At 42.6% G+C, this 19,782-nt stretch overlaps 2 protein-coding genes across 3 annotated transcripts in view; both read right to left on the bottom strand.

Annotated features, from left to right (window-relative positions):
* The window catches only part of whrna (whirlin a), a 153,626-nt gene extending 151,290 nt beyond the window's left edge, over positions 1-2,336 (bottom strand). For both annotated transcript variants that reach the window (XM_080755916.1, XM_080755917.1), the window contains exon 1: positions 708-2,336. In XM_080755916.1, the coding sequence (XP_080612042.1) occupies positions 708-1,463 (756 nt within the window). In that variant the 5' untranslated portion in view covers positions 1,464-2,336. The remainder of the gene's footprint in view (positions 1-707) is intronic.
* Positions 2,337-13,446: 11,110 nt separating this feature from the next.
* The window catches only part of man1b1a (mannosidase, alpha, class 1B, member 1a), a 31,518-nt gene continuing 25,182 nt past the window's right edge, over positions 13,447-19,782 (bottom strand). Inside the window, exons 15-16 of the mRNA XM_080755920.1 lie at positions 15,133-15,265; positions 13,447-13,698 (exon numbers count right to left, since the gene is read on the bottom strand). Coding sequence (XP_080612046.1) covers positions 15,156-15,265 — 110 coding nt within the window. The 3' untranslated portion in view covers positions 13,447-13,698; positions 15,133-15,155. The remainder of the gene's footprint in view (positions 13,699-15,132; positions 15,266-19,782) is intronic.

Here is a 19,782-nt window from a genome sequence, read left to right as displayed (position 1 = left end):
GACAGCCTTGTCGTGTGTTTAGCTCAAAGGCGGAGTGGTTCTTGATACAGTCGCTTGTAGTTACCATCTGCCCCGAAAGGCTCCAATTACAATGTCTCCTAATACAGTTTCCCTTCATTGCTGTAAACATGTATTCTACATCTCGTAGCAGTTTAACCATTGTGGTCACCACAACAAAAGTGAACACCAAAACTAATTTCCTTCACAAAATCGGGCTTGTTGGCTTGAAAAGGCATCCAGTTCAAATACACCATTAATACTTTGTTTCAGGGATGATTAGAGATCTATAGGGTCAGGACCAGGCCAGATTCTGACACGTGCACGCACACACACACACACACACACACACACACACACACACACACACACACACCACACACACCACACACCTCTTGTTTACTTGGATAATTGCCAACCCACTTTCTGTAGGCTATACCACATGGCTGTACTGTATCGATCTACACGAAAAGTTTAACAAAGTGCATTGTGCAGTCACTTATCGATTACTGTAAAACAAAAGAGGGGACACATTCTGTGACGAGTGGAAACCACAATGGGAGTCATGTTAGGACAAGTGATGCAAAGCCAGACCTTTTAGCACAGATGCAGGGACGCGCGCACACACTCTCTCTCACACACACACACACACACACACACACACACACACACCTCTTACTTTAACAAGCACAACAAATAAACCAGCTCACCTTCACTGCTTCGGCGTGGGTGACTTTCTCGAACACTTTGTCGTTGACTTTCATGATCTGGTCGCCGATCCGGAGCCCCTCTTTCTCCGCCAGTGACCCGGGCTCCACCAGCGACACGTAGATGCCGACGCCGTGCTCCGACCCTCCGCGGATGCTGAAGCCCAGGCCCTCGTGGCTCTTGTGTCTCTTCATGGAGACGTGCCTCGGCTCGCCCGGAGGCTCGTGCAGGAAGTTTCTGCCCAGCAGCGGCACGAGGGGGGCTGTCCCCTCGCTGCTGGTGCTGAAGCTGTCCGGGGAGCCCCGCAGCGCCATGTGGTGAGACTCCGGCGGGTTGTTCGGCGAGAAGTGCCCCGACGGGAGAGTCGGACTGCCGCCGGGCGTGCCACCCTGCGTCTGGTCGGCGCTGCCATTGCTCGCCCCCTGCAGCTCAGACTTCAAGTAGAGGCCCTCCGAGGTGTACTGGTCGAACAGGAGCTGGTCGGAGCGGGGGATGACGAGCCGCAGCATGGGCAGGAGTTGCCTCTTGCTCGGCGCGTTGAGGATGACTTTGAGCGTCTGCACCAGGTCGTACACGTTGCGCTTGGAGTGGTAGACGTTGAGGCAGTGGATGAACTGCTCCCGCTCGAAGTCGCTGAGCAGCAGGTTGAGCGCGTTGTGCAGCTTCTTCACGTTGGCCGACAGCGTCCGCGCGCTCGACGAGGCCACCGAGTTGGCCGAGGAGCTGAGCGACATGCGCTCCAGGTCCGTGTGGCTCATCCTAGAGCCGGGGGGGGAGCGGGGGGACCGCGGCACGGCAGCAGACCGTGGGCAGCAGCGCGGACATCGGGGCTACAGCAGGCAGCTGGCAGCAGCAGCAGCAGCACGAGATTAAAACGGTGCTTTGCAATCCGATTCCCCGAGGACGTGCACTGCGTTAATAGCCATGTCTGGCTCCCTCTCTCTGGTGGATGTGAAACCACTTGTTCGAGCGACAAATTATGGAACAAGTTAACTTAAACAGGCGAATCAAGTTACCGCGAGTGGATATCCATAATAAATCGATTGAAATGCAATTTCCGATTTAAATATCAGAAACAACAATTACATGAACTTGTGCTTCCTGGCCTAAGAAGATGCATCGCGCCTACAACGTGTCCATGCAGCATCCTGCTGGAAAACTCTGCCCCGATCCGTCAGAGAGCTTAGTAATGATCCAGTCCGCGTTGTTGTGTTCCTGTGTGTGTAAAGAGGTCAGGTGGCTTCTCCGGTGTCCACTGCTCCGCCGCCGTCAACAGACGCCGCAGAGAAAAGATATTCCGATGTAAAACAAAACTAAAATAATCGAAAACCTCTCACCGGGGAGCCGAAAAGTTGTATCACCACGTTCCGAACGCGATTCGGACAGAATTGCGCGTGGCTGTCAAAGCGAAAAGTTATTTTTGGTCAGCGCTTCTGTCCGCGTATATGAACTTCTTATCCTGGCGCCAGGGCAGGCTTACTTGCAAATTACATCAAAGTCTGCTAGTAATACATCGATATTACATCCAAACTGCATGGAGATAAACATAATGCTGCTCTTGTTGTTCAGTCGTTGAAATTGTGTTTGTTTTTTAGACTCAATTAGCAGTTTTGCTGTTCCGTCCTCTCCGCTTCCACGGCGTCTACAAGCGAGGTGTGTGTGTGTGTGTGTGTGTGTGGGTGGGTGGAGTAACGCAGCTGCCCTGGACGTCGCCTGTCAGGAAGTGACGCAGCCGCGTGTGCAACCAATAAGTTGCCTAGTTACGGACAACAAGCTCTCGTGGGATCTACCAAGTCACTGGAGGATTAATTAGACAGCAATACCTTGACCCGTGTCAATCTATTTTTAGATTGACAGATAGCCTGTCAATCTAACAATGTTCTCATCAGTGTGTGTGTGTGTGTGTGTGTGTGTGTGTGTGTGTGTGTGTGTGTGTGTGTGTGTAGGGCCTATATATATATATATAGAGAGACAGAGAGAGAGAGAGAGAGAGAGAGAGAGAGAGAGAGAGAGAGAGAATAGCAGTGGCAGTCATTTTCTGGTTCCCCCATTCATTTTTCCCATAGAGATTTCCAAAAATATTTCATTTGTTTTGCGGTTTTACTTTTTTCACAGAATCAAATGTTTTATGGTCATGATTCACCAGGATCCTGGATGGTTTGATTCTAGGCTTAAGATAATTGACACACACACACACACACACACACACACACACACACACACACACACACACACACACACACACTAAAAAAACAATCTCTATGGGAAAAATGTATGGGGTCTCGATCGATGGAACCAGAAAATGGCAGCCAGTGCTACACCATATACTGTAGGTAGATCATTTATCTGTTACAACTGTTGGGAAGCCTGTTTCCGGTTCCGTTGGGAGTCCAGTCTTTTAAATGGTGTCCCACTTTTAAGGAACACACATTTGTGGGATGAGCAGCACAGTCGAGTATGTGGGTTTTATCCTGAAAAAACACTTGTTTGGTGTTGTTTGGATAATTGACATCAGTAACAAGAAGTAAGAAACAAGACATATGAATTGGTCATTGTTTGTACAGCCTAGTGCTCTTCACAGATGAATAAGGCTGGGACTGAGGCTACCTAGACTGTGGAAGAACAAGAACCTGGTCTCCAACCTGCATGCAGGTCACACACTGCTGTGGGGAGGAATCACATTCCTCAACCAGGATTCGTTGCAAGTCAGCCAATGTGGTTGTGTTGGTCTCTCTATAGCTCTAGCATGAGCAGCATGCTCAAGCTGACACGTGTTCCAATTCTATGTTATTCCCTTATCTATCTATCTATCTATCTATCTATCTATCTACCTACCTACCATCCATCCGTTCAAACTGTATGAAACAAATATATTTGGTCAATGAAGTGTTTCTGAGCCTCAAGAACCACCAAAGAATCATCAAGTGTTTTCTATTTAATGTTTTGGCAACCCACCAGCCATCTGGAGGAGAAGAACACAGAGAACAAAGATGTCTGTCCTTTATGTCCAGCTGCCGTGAAGCCATGAAAGAAAAGAGGACATATTACTGGCAAATACATTTATTTTCTCAAGATATCTCTCTGTACCAAGATCTGAAACTGCAGATCAAATTGAATCCAAATTGAACAATTTACGAAGCAGCCAACAAATGAAACATAACAGCAAAAACACCAACATGGGGAAAAGTAATCTATATATGAATGAGCTGGACCAATTGAGTATAACGTATCGGAAAAATGTCATACTCAAGTAAAGTAAAAGTACAGGTATACAGGCTCAAAGACAGCATATCTGCAGGCCGTCTGGCCTACCCAGGGCTTTGTACAGTCAGTAATAGGTGCACGTGTGTCAGATGTGTGTGGGTTATGTTTACACTGGCAGATAGTAATGTTACATAGGCTTTAACCACATAAAACCCTTTATTCTTTGTCATACAAGGAATAGCAAAACATAGCTTTACATGCAGATCTGAGCTTGTGTGTCCAGTGAAGCCATGTACCCTGTAATAACAGTGTATGGATTTAAGCAACATGGACAATAACGCTGTTGCAAAACACCATTGGCAATGACAATAAATCACCCTATTTTCTCTCTGCCCCACACCCATCTCTCTGGACAGCATTTTGGTGTAGGCGGTGAAAAGCTGACACTTACATTTTGAATCGTAACCTTTAATTGACTTGACTTTAAAATAATTATGCATAGGTTCTTACAAGACCAGGGGCATCATGCGTCATGTATTAGTGTGCAACACCTAGGGGCGCGGGTGCAGCTGGACCCCTACTTCTCGTGGTTATAGACACACACAGACCAGGGCAAAAATATATATAATCACGCCTGTGTGAACTGAGCGGTGCAACTATACATTTATTCTTGTTATAGTTACGTTACTGTATACTGTACTGTGCTCTGTACTGTATTGTAGTGTACTGTTCTCTGTACTGTACTTTGGTTATATTTGGAAAATATTATAGAGAAATGACAGAGTTACCACATGGGGGTCCCCGGAACATCCAGACCCCCAGGAAAACCCTGTTCCGGTGAGCCTTCCCGCATCCGAAACAGTCGAGAAATGATTAGAGTTACCGTGTTGCAGCTTTCCGTGCTCGGACAGACATGCAGGGACACCCATACAACATACATACATACTGTACATACGCAGGGATAAACATATATATCTATAGCGGAGGCACCGCTCAAAAACATAATCTCCACCCCTGGCTTTTCTGGCCTGACAGAGATAATTAGTTGCTTTTTAGTTAGGACTGGGCTCTAGCTGTTAGTCAGTTCCTGCTGTTAAGTAGGATCAGTCTGGAGAGGCACTACACAGTACACACTATACAGAAGCTCTGAACAGAGTCTGTATATTTAATTTCACAGGCTTCTGTTCTCTCTCTCTCCCTCCCTCCACAATAAAAAGCATTGTTTGATGGTGAAGTGCATCTTACCTTCTAATTCCCATTATGTTTTGTAGCATAAATAAGCAGCTGCCAAAGACATGATTAAAATCCAAAAATAAAGCCAGCGCTAGCATGTGCCAAGGACGGTAAAACATTGTTTTTCTAATGAGCTTGTATACGGAGGCAGCTGATTGTGCATTTTGTGATTTCACTTCATCGTTCTCTTTCCCTGGAGTCTGCCTGCTCCCAGATCTATTGTATAGGCAAACCTCTGTCACAATCAAATCCCCTCATGGGTCCATTCAATTCCATTTGTACCCTCTTTGAGGTTAAATGAACACTGTGCAGTTCAGAATAAACTGAGTGACAGCTAGTATTTCTGAAAGTATTCTTGCGTAGCCAGACAACTATTCCACAATCACCACCATATGCTATATAGAGTGAAATTACACCTCCCCAAATCCAAGAGAGTAAGGTGGCATTTCCGTTAACGAAAATATATTTTAAAATATGGCGCTTCAAAAATCAAAGGGACTAAAATGCTGAAGAAAAGGCGGTGATCCGAGCACTGAAAAAAGTATAAAAATCACACCTGTGTGAAGTAAGTGAGTGGTGCAACTCCGTGTGGGGGTCCCCGGGGGGTCCATCCAGACCCCCAGGAAAGTACACAGGGGAGCTGCCCGGTACCCCGCGTCCGAAATGGTTGAGAAATGACAGTTACTGTGTGGGGGTCCCTCTACTGTACTGTCACACCCGAAGTCATCATAAATACAGTTAATATGTGTGCCATCACTGCCAAAGAGACTGTCACTCAGGTGTTGGGCTGCTCAGACACACAAAGTACTGTTCCCTCAGCACCACCTGATCCAATCCACGTGCGCTTGTGCCATGGTCTCTCGAGACTGAAGGCCGCTACTACTACGTGTGTTAGGCTGTGCAAAAGTGACACTTGGTGGTGAAAACGCAATTTTCGTGCTCGGACAGACGGACACAGCCAGGGACCCAGGAGGACACAAAGAGGTCTATGGGAGTGGTTGCACCACTCAAAAATGAGGAGAGGGTGGATATAAAATCAAGGTTCTTTATTAATAAAGTTACGCCAACATCGACTCACAAAAGAGTCTTCATCAGGGCAAGTATTAAAATAATTTTATTTTCAATTTCCATTTCTGCTAAGCAGACTGTAAAGGGAGGGAGGAGGAGGCTTCATTAAGGGTTAAGGGTTCCCCCTTAATCATCAAAGGAGCTTCCGTATCTCAGACTGTATGACCGGAAGCATTTGAAAATTGTAGAAGGCACTGTTATTTTGTCAAGCGGTGTGGCTGTATGTCAAAGTATAAATTAATCCCCCCAAGGAGCTGGTACTGTACTTTAAATCAGTCAGCCTACTTGTCGATTACAGCCATTGAAGATGAAGACTTGTGCTCGGAGGGGAGAGGGTTGACAAATGGTCTGTCACATTTTGGAGCCGGTTCAGATAATTATGAGCCTTCATAAGGCTATAGCCACAAGGAGTCAGACATATTTCTACTCAATTACCCAGCAAATCAATAGTGTGTGTGAGTGTGAGTGTGTGTGTGTGTGTGTGTGTGTGTGTGTGTGTGTATGTGTGTGTGTGTGTGTGTGTGTCTGCGTGCGTGCGTGCGTGCGCCCCTGCTGTGTCCTCCTAATATAAACGTCCCACAAAGAGAGAAAAGGCTGGGAAAATAATTGGCAACACTCCAGAGTACAAATTCATACACTTAATTTAAACTTAATTTGTGATGAACTAATGAAGAGTTAATACTTAAATTAATCAAACTAAATGAAATCATAGCACTTGCCCTAGCCTCTATGACCTCTGGCGTATGCAAAGGCTCAATTTATGTACTGTAACTTAGATAACATTGTATGTAGACATAGCACTGTATACGCATAGTTTCATTAGAGATATTCCACTGTTAGGTTCTTAGCTTACGTATCATTCTTGATGACTATCATTTAATGTATTACCATGTTTTGTTCTTGCTTACTGTAAATTGCTCTGGATTACGTTTTAATGCCTAAATTGTATTGCCACTATGATTTTGTACCCTAAAGTAAAGTGTTATCAACTTATATCGTTAGTTAAGGGCAACATAAATACACAGTTACCGCAATACTTCAAACAATACTTGGTATTTGACCAAAGTATGGGCCAAACATGCCGGGTTTGTAGGTCTGCGCAATTCCATTGGCGACGATTTTCAGCAACGCCCTGCACATAGAAACACACAGACAGACACATACCGTACACAAAAAAACATGACCAGTACAACCACAGTCTTATACTGTTGGCCACTAAGTAGCTCCACTGGAGCAGTTGGGGGTTCAGAGCCTTGCTCAAGGGCACTTCAGCGGTGTTGGGTGAGTGATGACAATCACTTCCCCATGCAGAATTTTCCTGCCTGTCTCACTGGACTGGCTCACTGCCTGGATAGTACTACATTTAAAATGTGTATTTCTTAATACAAATATAAAAACAATTTTGAAAACAAACAAACCAACAAATCTAACAAATTGATTGAATGAATGAAAAATACAAATAATTAAGTAGTGAAAATAGCCGATCTACAAGCTTGCAGTGCGATGCGTTGTGCGCTTGTCAATCTTCTATTTCTAATAGTTTGGGTCCTGGGAAAACTTAATCTCTCTTTTGGGTCTCGACCTGAAAAGTTTGGGAACCACTGATCTAAAAATAACCTTTTTAGATCAAAGCAAAACATGTTTAGCAATCACTTATTTATTTGTAGCTATATATATTTGCATGAATGAATATGACCATTTTGTAGATGAATTAAGACATCCTGTATTGTCTTCAATGTCTTGTTTTCTTTTCATCTCTAGTACTAAGGCCTGACTCATTATTTTACCTCTTACATAAAAGTCTGCCGTGAATAGAGTGAGTATGCGTCATTTTGGAATTGAGATGTAGCAGTGTTGTACATACAAATTAAGAGATATGGATTTCTATGTCAAGTGTGACGTCTCATAAGGAAAGGATTCTGTTTCTTTTGATAGTGCTAGGCAGGAGGTCAAAGGGGAGAGCTGATTGTGTGTATGTTTTAAGTTGAATGGTGACAGTAATTTGAGTTCAACATTGATGCAATTGGGAAAGCAAAGCATACAGTATGCCCAATTTATGAAAATTCCGGAAATAGCAGACCTATGACACCTTGTGAGCTTGTACTGTCCAGTGCAAGCTCACAAGGTGTCATGGACGCAACTCGTGAGCTTGTAGGTCAGCTATTTTCAGCGCAGCATACGAAGATTTATTTGCAATGACTCAACTCTGCAATCTTTAGGTAGAGAGAAACTCTAGCTAATTATGTCACGGTGGCAGCACAATTAAAGTGTTATTGGAGAGATGACTGTGAAACACCACCTCTAGATAAGTGCAAACGTTAGACCTTTGTGAAAACTTATTGTGATGATTGCGCCGCGTGTGTGTGTGCGTGCGTGCGTTCAGTGTATTCAAGCCTCTATTTTCATGAGACATTAGGGAAGTAAAAAAATCCCTGAGATGGAACCTGCCTTAGGAAAGGATTTTTTTGTGTGTGCAAAATGGAACCGCAATTGGATAAAATGCACAAATGAGAGCTGAAACAAGTAGCTAGCTGATCATGATTAATTTACCACTTGAACAGTTCCTACTGCTATCATTATTGAGGCTTAATGAGGGAAAGACCTAAGTGCTTTATGCAATAGGATTAACTACTGCATATGACAAAAAAGCTTCCAAAAAGGCTGTTTTCCTTTTGGTATGTTCTACATGTCAATACAGTAATGCATTGATCGTGACATAATTTTTTTTTTTTTGTAATTCTTCTTATTTTAGGTTTTCTGAGCTCAATTGCACCCCAAAAACCTGAACATTCAGTAGATTTTCTGTGGTCTATGGTTTTCTGGCTCAAAGAAATGCTCTGATTTGCCTGTGGAATCCCATATATGACATAACAATTTGCCTGCAGATGTCACTGTTGAGGCCTGTTTACCTGTTTTCATTGCAGCTGAAAATGCTCCAGAAGACACAGAGAAAACCCCAGACAACAGCAAATCCACTGAACGTGGATTTGTCATAAAACCTAAAATAAAAACAAAAATATATAAAAATAGTATTTTCTTGCCCACCCCTAATAGGAAGTGGGGCAAAAAGTTCTAGATGAGTATTTTCAGACCCATCCTTAGAATGCAGATGTTCTAAATCTCTTCTAAAATGCTTGGCTAATGGTGACCGATCATTTTTTTATGCTGCATTCACTACCCTATATTCTTCCTGTCATCAACTGATCCGTTTTCATACCACACTGTACTGTGATATAGAGAATGTGAAAACACTTTCTCTCACAGCTCTGTAAAAGTCACACATCCTTTCCTTTGACATCTTCTTAAACAAAGAACAATGTTTGATGTGCAAAATGGCTTACATTTGACACTCGGGACAAGAAGAAACTTGGAGACTACTGCTCTTAAAATGGTCCCATCATTACAGCGCTACATTACCTATATAGAAAATGTCTGGAATTGGAAAATTCAATCAATTGGGTGTCTATTGAAGATTCTTGCTTGGGATAGTACTATTACTTTAATGTAGGCCTACTTTAATGTTACTTTAAAAAGAAAATATTGGGTTATTATGGTAGAATGGCTCAGAGTCCAGAGTAGTCTAGAGCAACTTTCAATGGGCCTAGTCTACAAAATGCACTACACCTCCTTGATACCCATGTACCTGTCTAACTACTTCACAAATGTCAACCAAGTCCACAATCACCAGAGGGAGCTCCACACGTTCAACCCAGATTTGGCACGAAACAAGGGTTTCAATTCGTCCTCCTGCTATGCCACCAAAATGTGGAATGCCCTACCAGCAGCCATAAAGAAGTGTGAAATTTTTATACCAGTTTCTCCAATAGAGATGGAAACCTGTTCTTTCAGGATTAAGCTGCCACCCTGGATGTAAATTAGTCCCCCACCGCTCCTTGCTACCATAATATAAAGTAATTAAAGTAATAAGTAATTTTTAAGTAATATAAAAATTGTATGCGACAGTCAGAGCGTAGAGCTGTGACTAACTGACAAAACTCTAGATTAATAGTTGCTGTGCAGCAACGGGTCAGGCCAGGTATTTTGAAGAGGAAGAGGAGGAAGAAAAATACGAAGCGGAGGACACATGAGAGCTACTTAGTGGCCAACAGTATAAGACTGTGGTTGTACTGGTCATGTTTTTTTGTGTATGTGTCTGTCTGTGTGTTTCTATGTGCAGGGCGTTGCTGAAAATCGTCACCAATGGAATTGCGCAGACCTACAAACCCGGCATGTTTGGCCCATACTTTGGACACATGAGAAATACAGGAGGTTTGGTTAGCAGAACTGCCACGATCAAAATGCTCAATTAACCCATTCTGACCTGAGATCAGATTCTAAAAATGTCTGTTTGAAAATGACAGTTTTCTGAAAAAGCTGTGTTTCTATGTCAGTCGTTCTTAAATTTAAAAAAAATAGCAGACCTACAAGCTCGTATCGCGCCACTCGGTGGCGCACTATGAGCTTGTAGATCTGCTATTTTTTAAATAGCTAAAGCATAACGTAATGCGAACACCAAAAGGGGTTCCCGCCTAAAATGGGTTGTGTGTGTGTCTCTAATTCACACAGCACAATGACCCAAGTCAGAATTAACATGTTTATTCTGCATTAGCCAGGGCTACAATTTAGGCATTTAGCAGTCCATAGCCAATCCATGCAGACTGAGCCATCAAATGCATACAAATAGTAGTCTAGGATCATAGGTAAACCTAACATATCTTAAGTCTAACTAATCAAAAAGATGAATAATCTCTACATTGAAACTATACACACTAGGATGACAGGTCTACAAATGACCTGGCATCTCTCTGCATGTTTGTCGGCTATTTTTAAATTTAGTCTCAGTCTTAGTCCAGTTTCAATCACCGTTAGTTAGTTTTCATCATATTTAGTCAAACTCATCCTTTTTTTATTTAGTCATGTTTTAGTCGACTAAAAGTCACGATTCTTTGTCTTTATCTTAGTCCAAGAAACCGTGAATTTATTTGTCTAGTTTTAGTCAACAAAAACTATTGGCTATTAGAATTTGCATACTTATTTGAAACCATAACGAGTCACAGACACATTGATGCTTGCATTAAAAAAATCACACCCGTGTGAACTGAGTGATGCAACTCCGTGTGGGGGTCCCTGGGGGGTCCCCAGAACTTCCACACGAACGCACCCAGGGTGACATCCTGGTTCCGTGTCCGAAACGGTTGAGAAATGACAGAGTTACTGTGTGGGGGTCCCCAGGGGGTCCCTCTACTGTACTGTACTGTACTGTCACACCTAAACTCATCATATAAACAGTTAATATGTGTTTGTGTTAGGCTGCGCAACATTGCACTTAGTTGTGAAAACAAACCAAATGCTATTTTCGTGCTCGGACACAGGGACACAGCCCGCCAGCCAGGGACACACATAGCTCCGTATACGAGTTGCAACACTCAAAAACTTAAAAATCAATTCAACCAACTCAATTCAACAAACTGATCCCAGTGCATACAAGACAACTCTTATAGAACCTTAATGTCCACAAGTTTAACCAACTGATCCCAGTGCAGCCTAACATTACTAAACTCCTGGTTAGAACCAGAACACACACTGACAGTGACACGCATATACACACACACACACACACACACACACACGCACACACACACACACACACACACACACACACACCCAAACTCATCATATAAACAGTTAATATGTGTTTGTGTTAGGCTGCGCAACAGTGCACTTGGTTGTGAAAACAAACCAAATGCTATTTTCGTGCTCGGACACAGGGACACAGACACATAGCTCCGTATACGAGTTGCACCACTCCAAAAATGTCAAATCAATTCAACCAACTCAATTCAACAAACTGATCCCAGTGCAGTACAAGACAACTCTTATAGAACCTTAATGTCCACAAGTTTAACCAACTGACCCCTGTGCAGTACAACAAGACAACTCCTATAGAAACTTAATGTCCACTTGTTTAACCAACTGATTCCAGGCCAGTGCAGCCTAACATTACTAAACTCCTGGTTAGAACCAGAACACACACTGACAGTGACACTCGCACACACACACACACACACACACACACACACACACACGCACACACACACACACACACGCACACAGACACACGTGTGTCACGTTCATGCACGCACGCACACGCACGCCGCATTCATGACTGTTGTTACATGCTAAGGCTAAGCTAAAGATACTATTATTGCTTATAATTCAATAGGTTTATAGGCTGCACGCACGTGTGCCATGTTCATGTGTGTTGCATGCTACTCACCGTAAGCTTGATAACGTTGGTTCATGTTGACATACAGTAGCACTATAATATCTACAGTATGCATAGTTTTTAACAGTTAGGTTCTTAGCTTACATAATTATGATACTTGATGACTATTTCCAGGCAGGCAGGCACTCTGTTGCTGGCTCCATGAAGAGGCCAGGTCCACGGTCACACTCTTGAGGCAGCTGGGGGTCCATAATAGAAGTCCATGGACCTGCAGAGTGTGAGACATAAAAAACTCCGGGGAGTGTCTCCCCGGACGATGAGTTAGTGGAAGGCCTTACTGGACCGTGAGTCTGTACTCTGTACAGTGTTAATAACAACCACACTGATGGGAAACACAACCAGGAAGGACAGATACTAGCCGTAAACAATGTTATGAGCTACTTTCTGTCAAGACATCCTCTGCAGGTGATTCTTTTTCTAAGAGTTGCAGTTTGGAAGCACTCGTTTTTGTTAACGGGTCGCGCTGCTGCCTCCTGCATTATGTGCAAATTCGAAACAGGTGGTACGCAGGGCCGTTCAGTGACATACGACGAGTGCTTCCAAACTCCAGCACAAAATAAAAAAATGTCCTACTCAGTCTGTGTCTCATAGGAAGGCTGTGGGAAGTTCAGAAACCAGTCTGTCACATAGAAGGGCTGTGGGCAGTTCAGAAACCAGTCTGTGTCTGGGCTGTGGGCAATTCAGAAACCAGTCCATTTTCACCATGATAGAAAACACAGTGACCCGACCTCTAAATACTGCATTGAGCAACTTAAAAACTGCATGGGGTGTTCTAAAATTACCAAAGGTTTTTTTAACACGAAATATCCCTTTAACCCATTTATCCCAATTAACCCATTCTGGGCAGAAACCCTTTTGGTGTTTTAAGCATTGTTTTACTTTAGCTGTTGAAAAATAGCAGATCTACAAGCTCATAGCGCTACGAGCTTGTATAGATCTGCTATTTTTGAAAAATCCATAAAATGTGGGGCAAAATACAGATAATTCTGGGGGTCCTTGACATGAAATAGGTTGAGCTCCACTGACATTCAGAAAACTGTCATGATTTAGAAGACATGTTTTATAATCAAGCTCAGGTCTAAATGAGTCAAGTCGTTTGCAGGGTAGGAAGCTCACCAAACTTGCAGTCTTTAATTTTTGTGTCCTTGAATGGAAGGATGTACACCTCCCTCCTCCGACCATGTCTTCCATTGAACAAACAGCTGCTGGGAAAAGTTTTCCACGTGGAAAGCCAACATCTTAACCACTACGACAATTAGAGTTTTGTGGTTGTCAAGCTGAGGCTGTGAGCCACTGCTAGAATAGCAGTAAATGAAGCTCAATGACTAGCATTAAACTTCAGGAAGAGTGGGATTTGAAAATGAACTCTCTCTGCTGATCAACCCCTACTACACCATCACTCAGTAACAACTGCCTGTTATACTGTTGAAGCGATCTTTTGTATGTTAGCCTTCAGTTAGTAAAGTTGAAAGAATCAAGAATTGAACATAGAATCACGTTCATCAGATGCTTTGAGTGCTGTTCAATAGTTGTTTTTTATGTTAGTGTAACACCCAGGAATCGAACACAGGTCCCCTGCACTGAAGGCCAACATCTTAACCACTAAGCCAAAGCAACTGCCTATGGCTTAGGGGAGATATGAGACTTTTGAGGTAATCAGGCTGAGGCTGTGAGCCACTGCTATACAATAGCCTTCAGTTAATGCCTACTCCAACCTGAATAACCCTAAAAAAAAAAACATTTTAAACCATAAAACAACCATTTGTCTAGTGAGGAGGACTATAATGTAATTATTTATACAATATACTATAGTCAAATTATACTTGCAGCAAGCAACTGCCTAGACAGCTCTAGTCTAGAAGACAACCATCAATCATGTTACTTTGAGAGTGTATCCCAAAGGAGTGTGCCTTGGCAAGTCAAAAGCACAGTGCTATACCAATCTCCCTGGTGCAATATGCTTATTAGTCAGGAGTTTTGCCCTCCCACACACACCTCCAAACATCTACATGAAGGTCTGGGTCATGGATTCATATTGTATGTGAATTATCTGTGAATAAAGAGAGCGTCCTGACTTCATTTACGGCGTTGCATCACAGAACTGCACAGATAGTAATTAAAATATTCACTCTAAAATGACATGCAAAATAGGGGCACAACAAAGGACACAACGAACGCCCGGGGTTATTTAATCCATTAAATCAGAGTGCCCAGCGATTTATAGCAGCGGAGCGCATTTAGCGACGGACCAGGTACTATCCCAGGGCGACGGTGGCAGTTCAAACCCGGGCTCCCCCAGAGTTACTGTCGAAGTGTCCTTGAGCAAGACACAGAACCCCTAATTGCTCCCGATGTGCTGATTGGTGCCTTGCATGGTTTCCGCCACCATCGGTGTATGAATGTGTGTGTGAATGGGTGAATGTGATGCACTAGCTATGTAAAGCGCTATATAAATGCACCATTTACCATTTATCCCGGATGTAGCCGAGGCGAACGACAACCACTGTAGAAATGGCTAACAGGAAACAAGGTTCTGGATTATATGAGTCTTTTCTCACTACTCTTTTCCTTTATTCTCACCTCCCTTCCTTTTCATTTCTCATCCGAGAGCCCACAGGGCTGCAGCTGACATTTACCTGATAGATAACGGCATATCTGCTCACAGCACAGCCTGATGCCAAGGTCTCTGGCTGTTCAAATGAATTTGACTCTCAGTCATCAGAGGAGATACTGTTCTGCCACTCTGCACCTCCCATGGATCATTCTGAGCTGAAGTGTGGAAGAAAAGGGGAAAGACCTAGTTATTATGTACGAAGGCCAAAACATTCATTTTTACCTCTGCCAATGGAGTTGGCAGAGTGTTTGTACTGTGTTTTGTCTGTTAGTAGAATATCTACACCGGTATGCAAGTTATGATTGATTTGCATGGTCATGGGGGACAAAAAGCTCATTCACTTTTTATACGAACTAGCCAAAGGGTGTATGTGGCTTTGGGTGTAGCTTTCCATGAAAGTAAACTGCTCATAACTTCTGAACGTTTCTTCTTCCCTGAATCAAACAAAATGGGAGAGCTCATTTCAAACCACTGAACAAATAGTGCTGAACTATTGGAAGTGGAAATTGGATGTCTTGCCAGTTGCATGGTGTTGGTAGATTATGTGCTCTACTGAATGTAAACTTTCTAGCTTTTATCTGTGAAATCACTAGGTGTATGAGATGTTACTGACCGTACATACAAGTGCTTTTGATTAGTTTTAGTTTTGGGATTCATTTGCCTTTCATCAACTCACCTGTATTAAACTTGTATTACGGTATTGGTGGATATTGTTAGCACTGTCTGCCGAACTCTGCATGATCAATAAAGATATCAAAAGATATGCTCATACACGTTTAAGAAGGTGACAAATAATGTCTTTCAAAGTTGGATCTTCTTTTGTGGACTTTATCCCTTGTGCTATTAAAGTGTGTAAAGAACTTTGTGTACTTCTTTTGAGAAGTACATCGTATTCCTGAAAGTCCAAAGGACCAAAGGATACTAGAGAAACTAATTCAGGTGGCTTAAAGAGGACCCTGGCCTAGTCAATTATTTATTCCACAATATCTTTGTCCAAAAAGCGTATTCAAAAGAAAATTGAAAAATATAACATCATCCATACAAAACCTCCTCAAGACACATAATAAACATAACAGATGGGAAATTCAGGATCTTATGATTTTTTCAATCCAATCTGCAATCTGGCAAAGAATTTAATGACAGCTGCTGTCCTGGTTGAACTCCCCACAAAATTTCCCCCCGGGCAAGAATTAAAAGTTTCCAGACATTTTGCAAACTTCAGAGGCTCTACCACCTGAGCCTCTATCACCACAAGCTCACAAAAGGTTGCATCTGGCCTGGGATGCCAGGTTTACATTTACCATCTCGAAGGAGCCTATACTGTGACAAGAATCAGTGCACCAACATGTTGACGTGAACTTTATTCTGATCTTTTTGACCAAACACTAATCAGATGTTGCTTATTGTTCCACCAGTTTTGGAGATATACAGTAACTTAATGTCTTGCAGAAAACAGCGGGTTGATAAACAAGCTTGAAAGGTTCACTTCTGTGGTCTCCAACATTACACCTAGCTACATGTTTAAGCATTTATTTCATATTTACATGTCGATTTCAGCTCTGACATTTATGTGAAGAGTCTGTCTGTGCTATTTACTCATTTTGGATAAAAAACAAACATGTATCAGTTTTTCTCCTCTCCTGAACAATTAGTATTGCCACCATGACTGTCTCTGTATCAAAAAGTGTCACATATGGGGGCATGGTGGCACAGTCGGTATAGTGCTGTCGCCTCACAGCTAGAAGGTCCTGGGTTCTTGAAAGGGCCGTTTTGAGTTTGCATGTTCTCCCCATGTCCCCTAGGGTAGGTACCCTCACAAAAAACATGCAGTAATCCTGGTCTCTAAACTACCTCCCCCTGGCCAGCCAAGGCGCTTGATGGAGAGTAAAGGAACTGGTCGAGAATCGGGATAACGTGTTCCTTCCACGCACTACGTCCGGTCGGGGAAACTCTCCCCTGTCAGGTGAAAAGAAACGGCTTGGACTACTCATGCATAGAAGGAAGCATGAGGTCAGTCCGCTGCCCCCTCAGGTTGGCAGAGGAAGTGTAGCGCCCAGGATTACATTAGATATTTTACACTGGGTGAAAAAAATGGGTTGCAAAATCATGGGGATATGTGTCACATATTTGAGAAATAAATCTGATCAGATTTGACTGGATGTGAGTGACTGCAGTCTAAATGGGGCCTTAGTGGCAATGTTGTGGCTGATTCATGACCCTCTTACACTGCAGAAATCAAAAATCTGACCAAACAGATGGACTCCCCAGCCACTCCCCCTCTCTCTCACTCAATTCAATTAATTTCAAAGAGCTTTATTGGTATGTTACAACTTTGCCAAATAGAACTCTCTCTACGTCTCCGTCTCTCTCCGTCTGGCTCTTGGGGTGGGTCTGTCTGTCTGTCTGTCTGTCTGTGGATCAGTCCACCCATCCTTGCAAAAATGTTGACCTGAACATTATTCTGATAATCTTTTTACCAAACTCCAATTAGATGTTGCCGTTTAGAGTGCAGAGGAAGCCAGAGTATATCACCGTCTTAAAATCACAGACACACAAACTATACGGTAGAGTTGCCGAACGAGTAGGCCTACGTTAGATTTGGAACCAATGTGTTTTAGGTGATTTGAACAGTCCATCCCTACAGACTTAGTTTGACGTTTCATTACAAGCATCCATCAATATATATATATATGGTTAGGTTATACACAAACAATCCACCATAGAGCAGAGCAGGAAAGAAAGACGAGCAAAGCACTCCACATCGTTGAATACTATAGCAGTGGGAGTCAACAGATAATTACAATGGTTACAATTTGTAAATGACTTCTCTGTAATGGCATGTTCAACCAAACTGCATTGTATGTATATTTTCATTCAAGTCTGTGGATGCCATATCCCTTTGTTATTCTTTTTTTAACATTCATTTCTAAAAGACAATAGTAGAGACATCATTTGAAATGTCTTGAATTACAGAATAACAAGTGTCAATGTTGTGGATACTCTTTGAGTCTTGACCCTGAGGCTAGACTATGAAGCCTTACACAACGTCTTTCTGTAGAGACATGGGGTCAGCTGATTTGGAAAGCTACAGAAAAGCTTTGGGGAAAAAACACAATTTCACCCTCTTGCACTTCAGAAATCTAAAATCTGTCCAAACAGATGGTCTCCCCCCCCCCCCCTCAATTAAATTCATAGAGCTTTATTGGCATGAATGTAAACAGTTACAATATTGTAACATCTCTCTCTCTCTCTCTCTCTCTCTCTCTCTCTCTCTCTCATATGAAGCCAATAATTAGATGCCAGATAATAATAGCTTATTTCTATCCTGAGCTGAACTGCTGGTACAGTATATGTCACTATATGAAGCTCTATGATAACAATGTAAAAATATGGCCATATATACCTGATAATTGAGTTATTGTTCTTCAAAGCTGACTGCAGTGCTACAGTTTCTACTAAGGCTTATTACTGCCATCTCTGTGACATTCTACAAATACATTCTTCAAGTCTTCTAAATCATGAGTTTTCAGGGAAAAAAACTCTGTTTCTATGTCAGTGGTTCCAGGGACGCCCTAGAAGCAATGATTTGAGTTAAAAACGTTCACTGTGAAAGTATATATTGAAAGATTTGTAACTAAAGCTCACAGCATGTCACATCATGTACTTCTGCTGTTTTTGAACATTTAAAAAAAAGTGTGCGAACTATATAGAACTAGAAGACATTCGAATCAGCTTCTGGTCTTTTTGGGATAAGGGGTGAAATCACTGGAATAAACAGTGTGAGATACTGAGCTGGCTAGAAAAGCTGTCACACACCACAAAGTGAGGCTGTATAGTGTATATGGAGACGGAACAGTCTGGATTTTCTCTGGCAATTAGGCCCAAAGACCCAAATCCATCTCATCACAATAAAACAGAGAACTATGGTGCATTAAACTTTACAGCATTGGAGCTGTCACAACGCTCTGAAGTAGGCAGACATGCAGTATCAGTTTGGGATCTTACTTAGGGGGTACTTTATGCTCCATCTCTCTGGCACAACATTTTGAGAAAAGATCCATTTGCTCACAGTGGTAAAAAAAAACCCCACAATTACCAAGTCTGGACTTACAGCAGGCCACAGAGGGGCAGCTGCAGTGGCAGGGTCAGCAGTTGTTTACACTCTTTAATCCAACAAGCATGTTCACTCTTTCTTACAATCACTGTGTGGTGTGTTTGACAGAGAGAGTGAGAGTGAGTCCTGACCTGTGGGCTCCTGACACATTTCAGGAAATGAAAAATATACATTTTCAGGAAATGAATAAAACCTTATCAGGAAACGAAGACAACCGTATATTTTGAAAACAAAGCAATACTGGCTCATCAAAGTTGGTTTTGTGACTTTATATATTGTCAATTACAGTACTTCCATGAGAGGGGGGGAGGTGGTGGACTTAGTTGCTTTAGCAGACAGTTTGAGGGTCCAATGGAATTAAGACGTTTTGAAACAACACACAGACTTAAAGGGTGTTCAATAGCACTGATTTGTGAGAAAAAAAACAGCAACGATATGTTTCGTGTTTTTGACAAAACATTCATAAAGTATATGACCAGACTGTATATATATTTTTTACATCTGTCAAAAGGATAAAACACAAAAAAGCTTGAGAGCGCATTTCCATTGTGGGAATAA

This window comes from Protomyctophum bolini (genome assembly GCF_963924005.1).
Source record: "Protomyctophum bolini genome assembly, chromosome: 22".
NCBI classification, from domain to species: domain Eukaryota; kingdom Metazoa; phylum Chordata; class Actinopteri; order Myctophiformes; family Myctophidae; genus Protomyctophum; species Protomyctophum bolini.
Note: the sequence above shows the minus strand (reverse complement) of the source record. Positions and strands in the feature narration are given on the sequence as shown.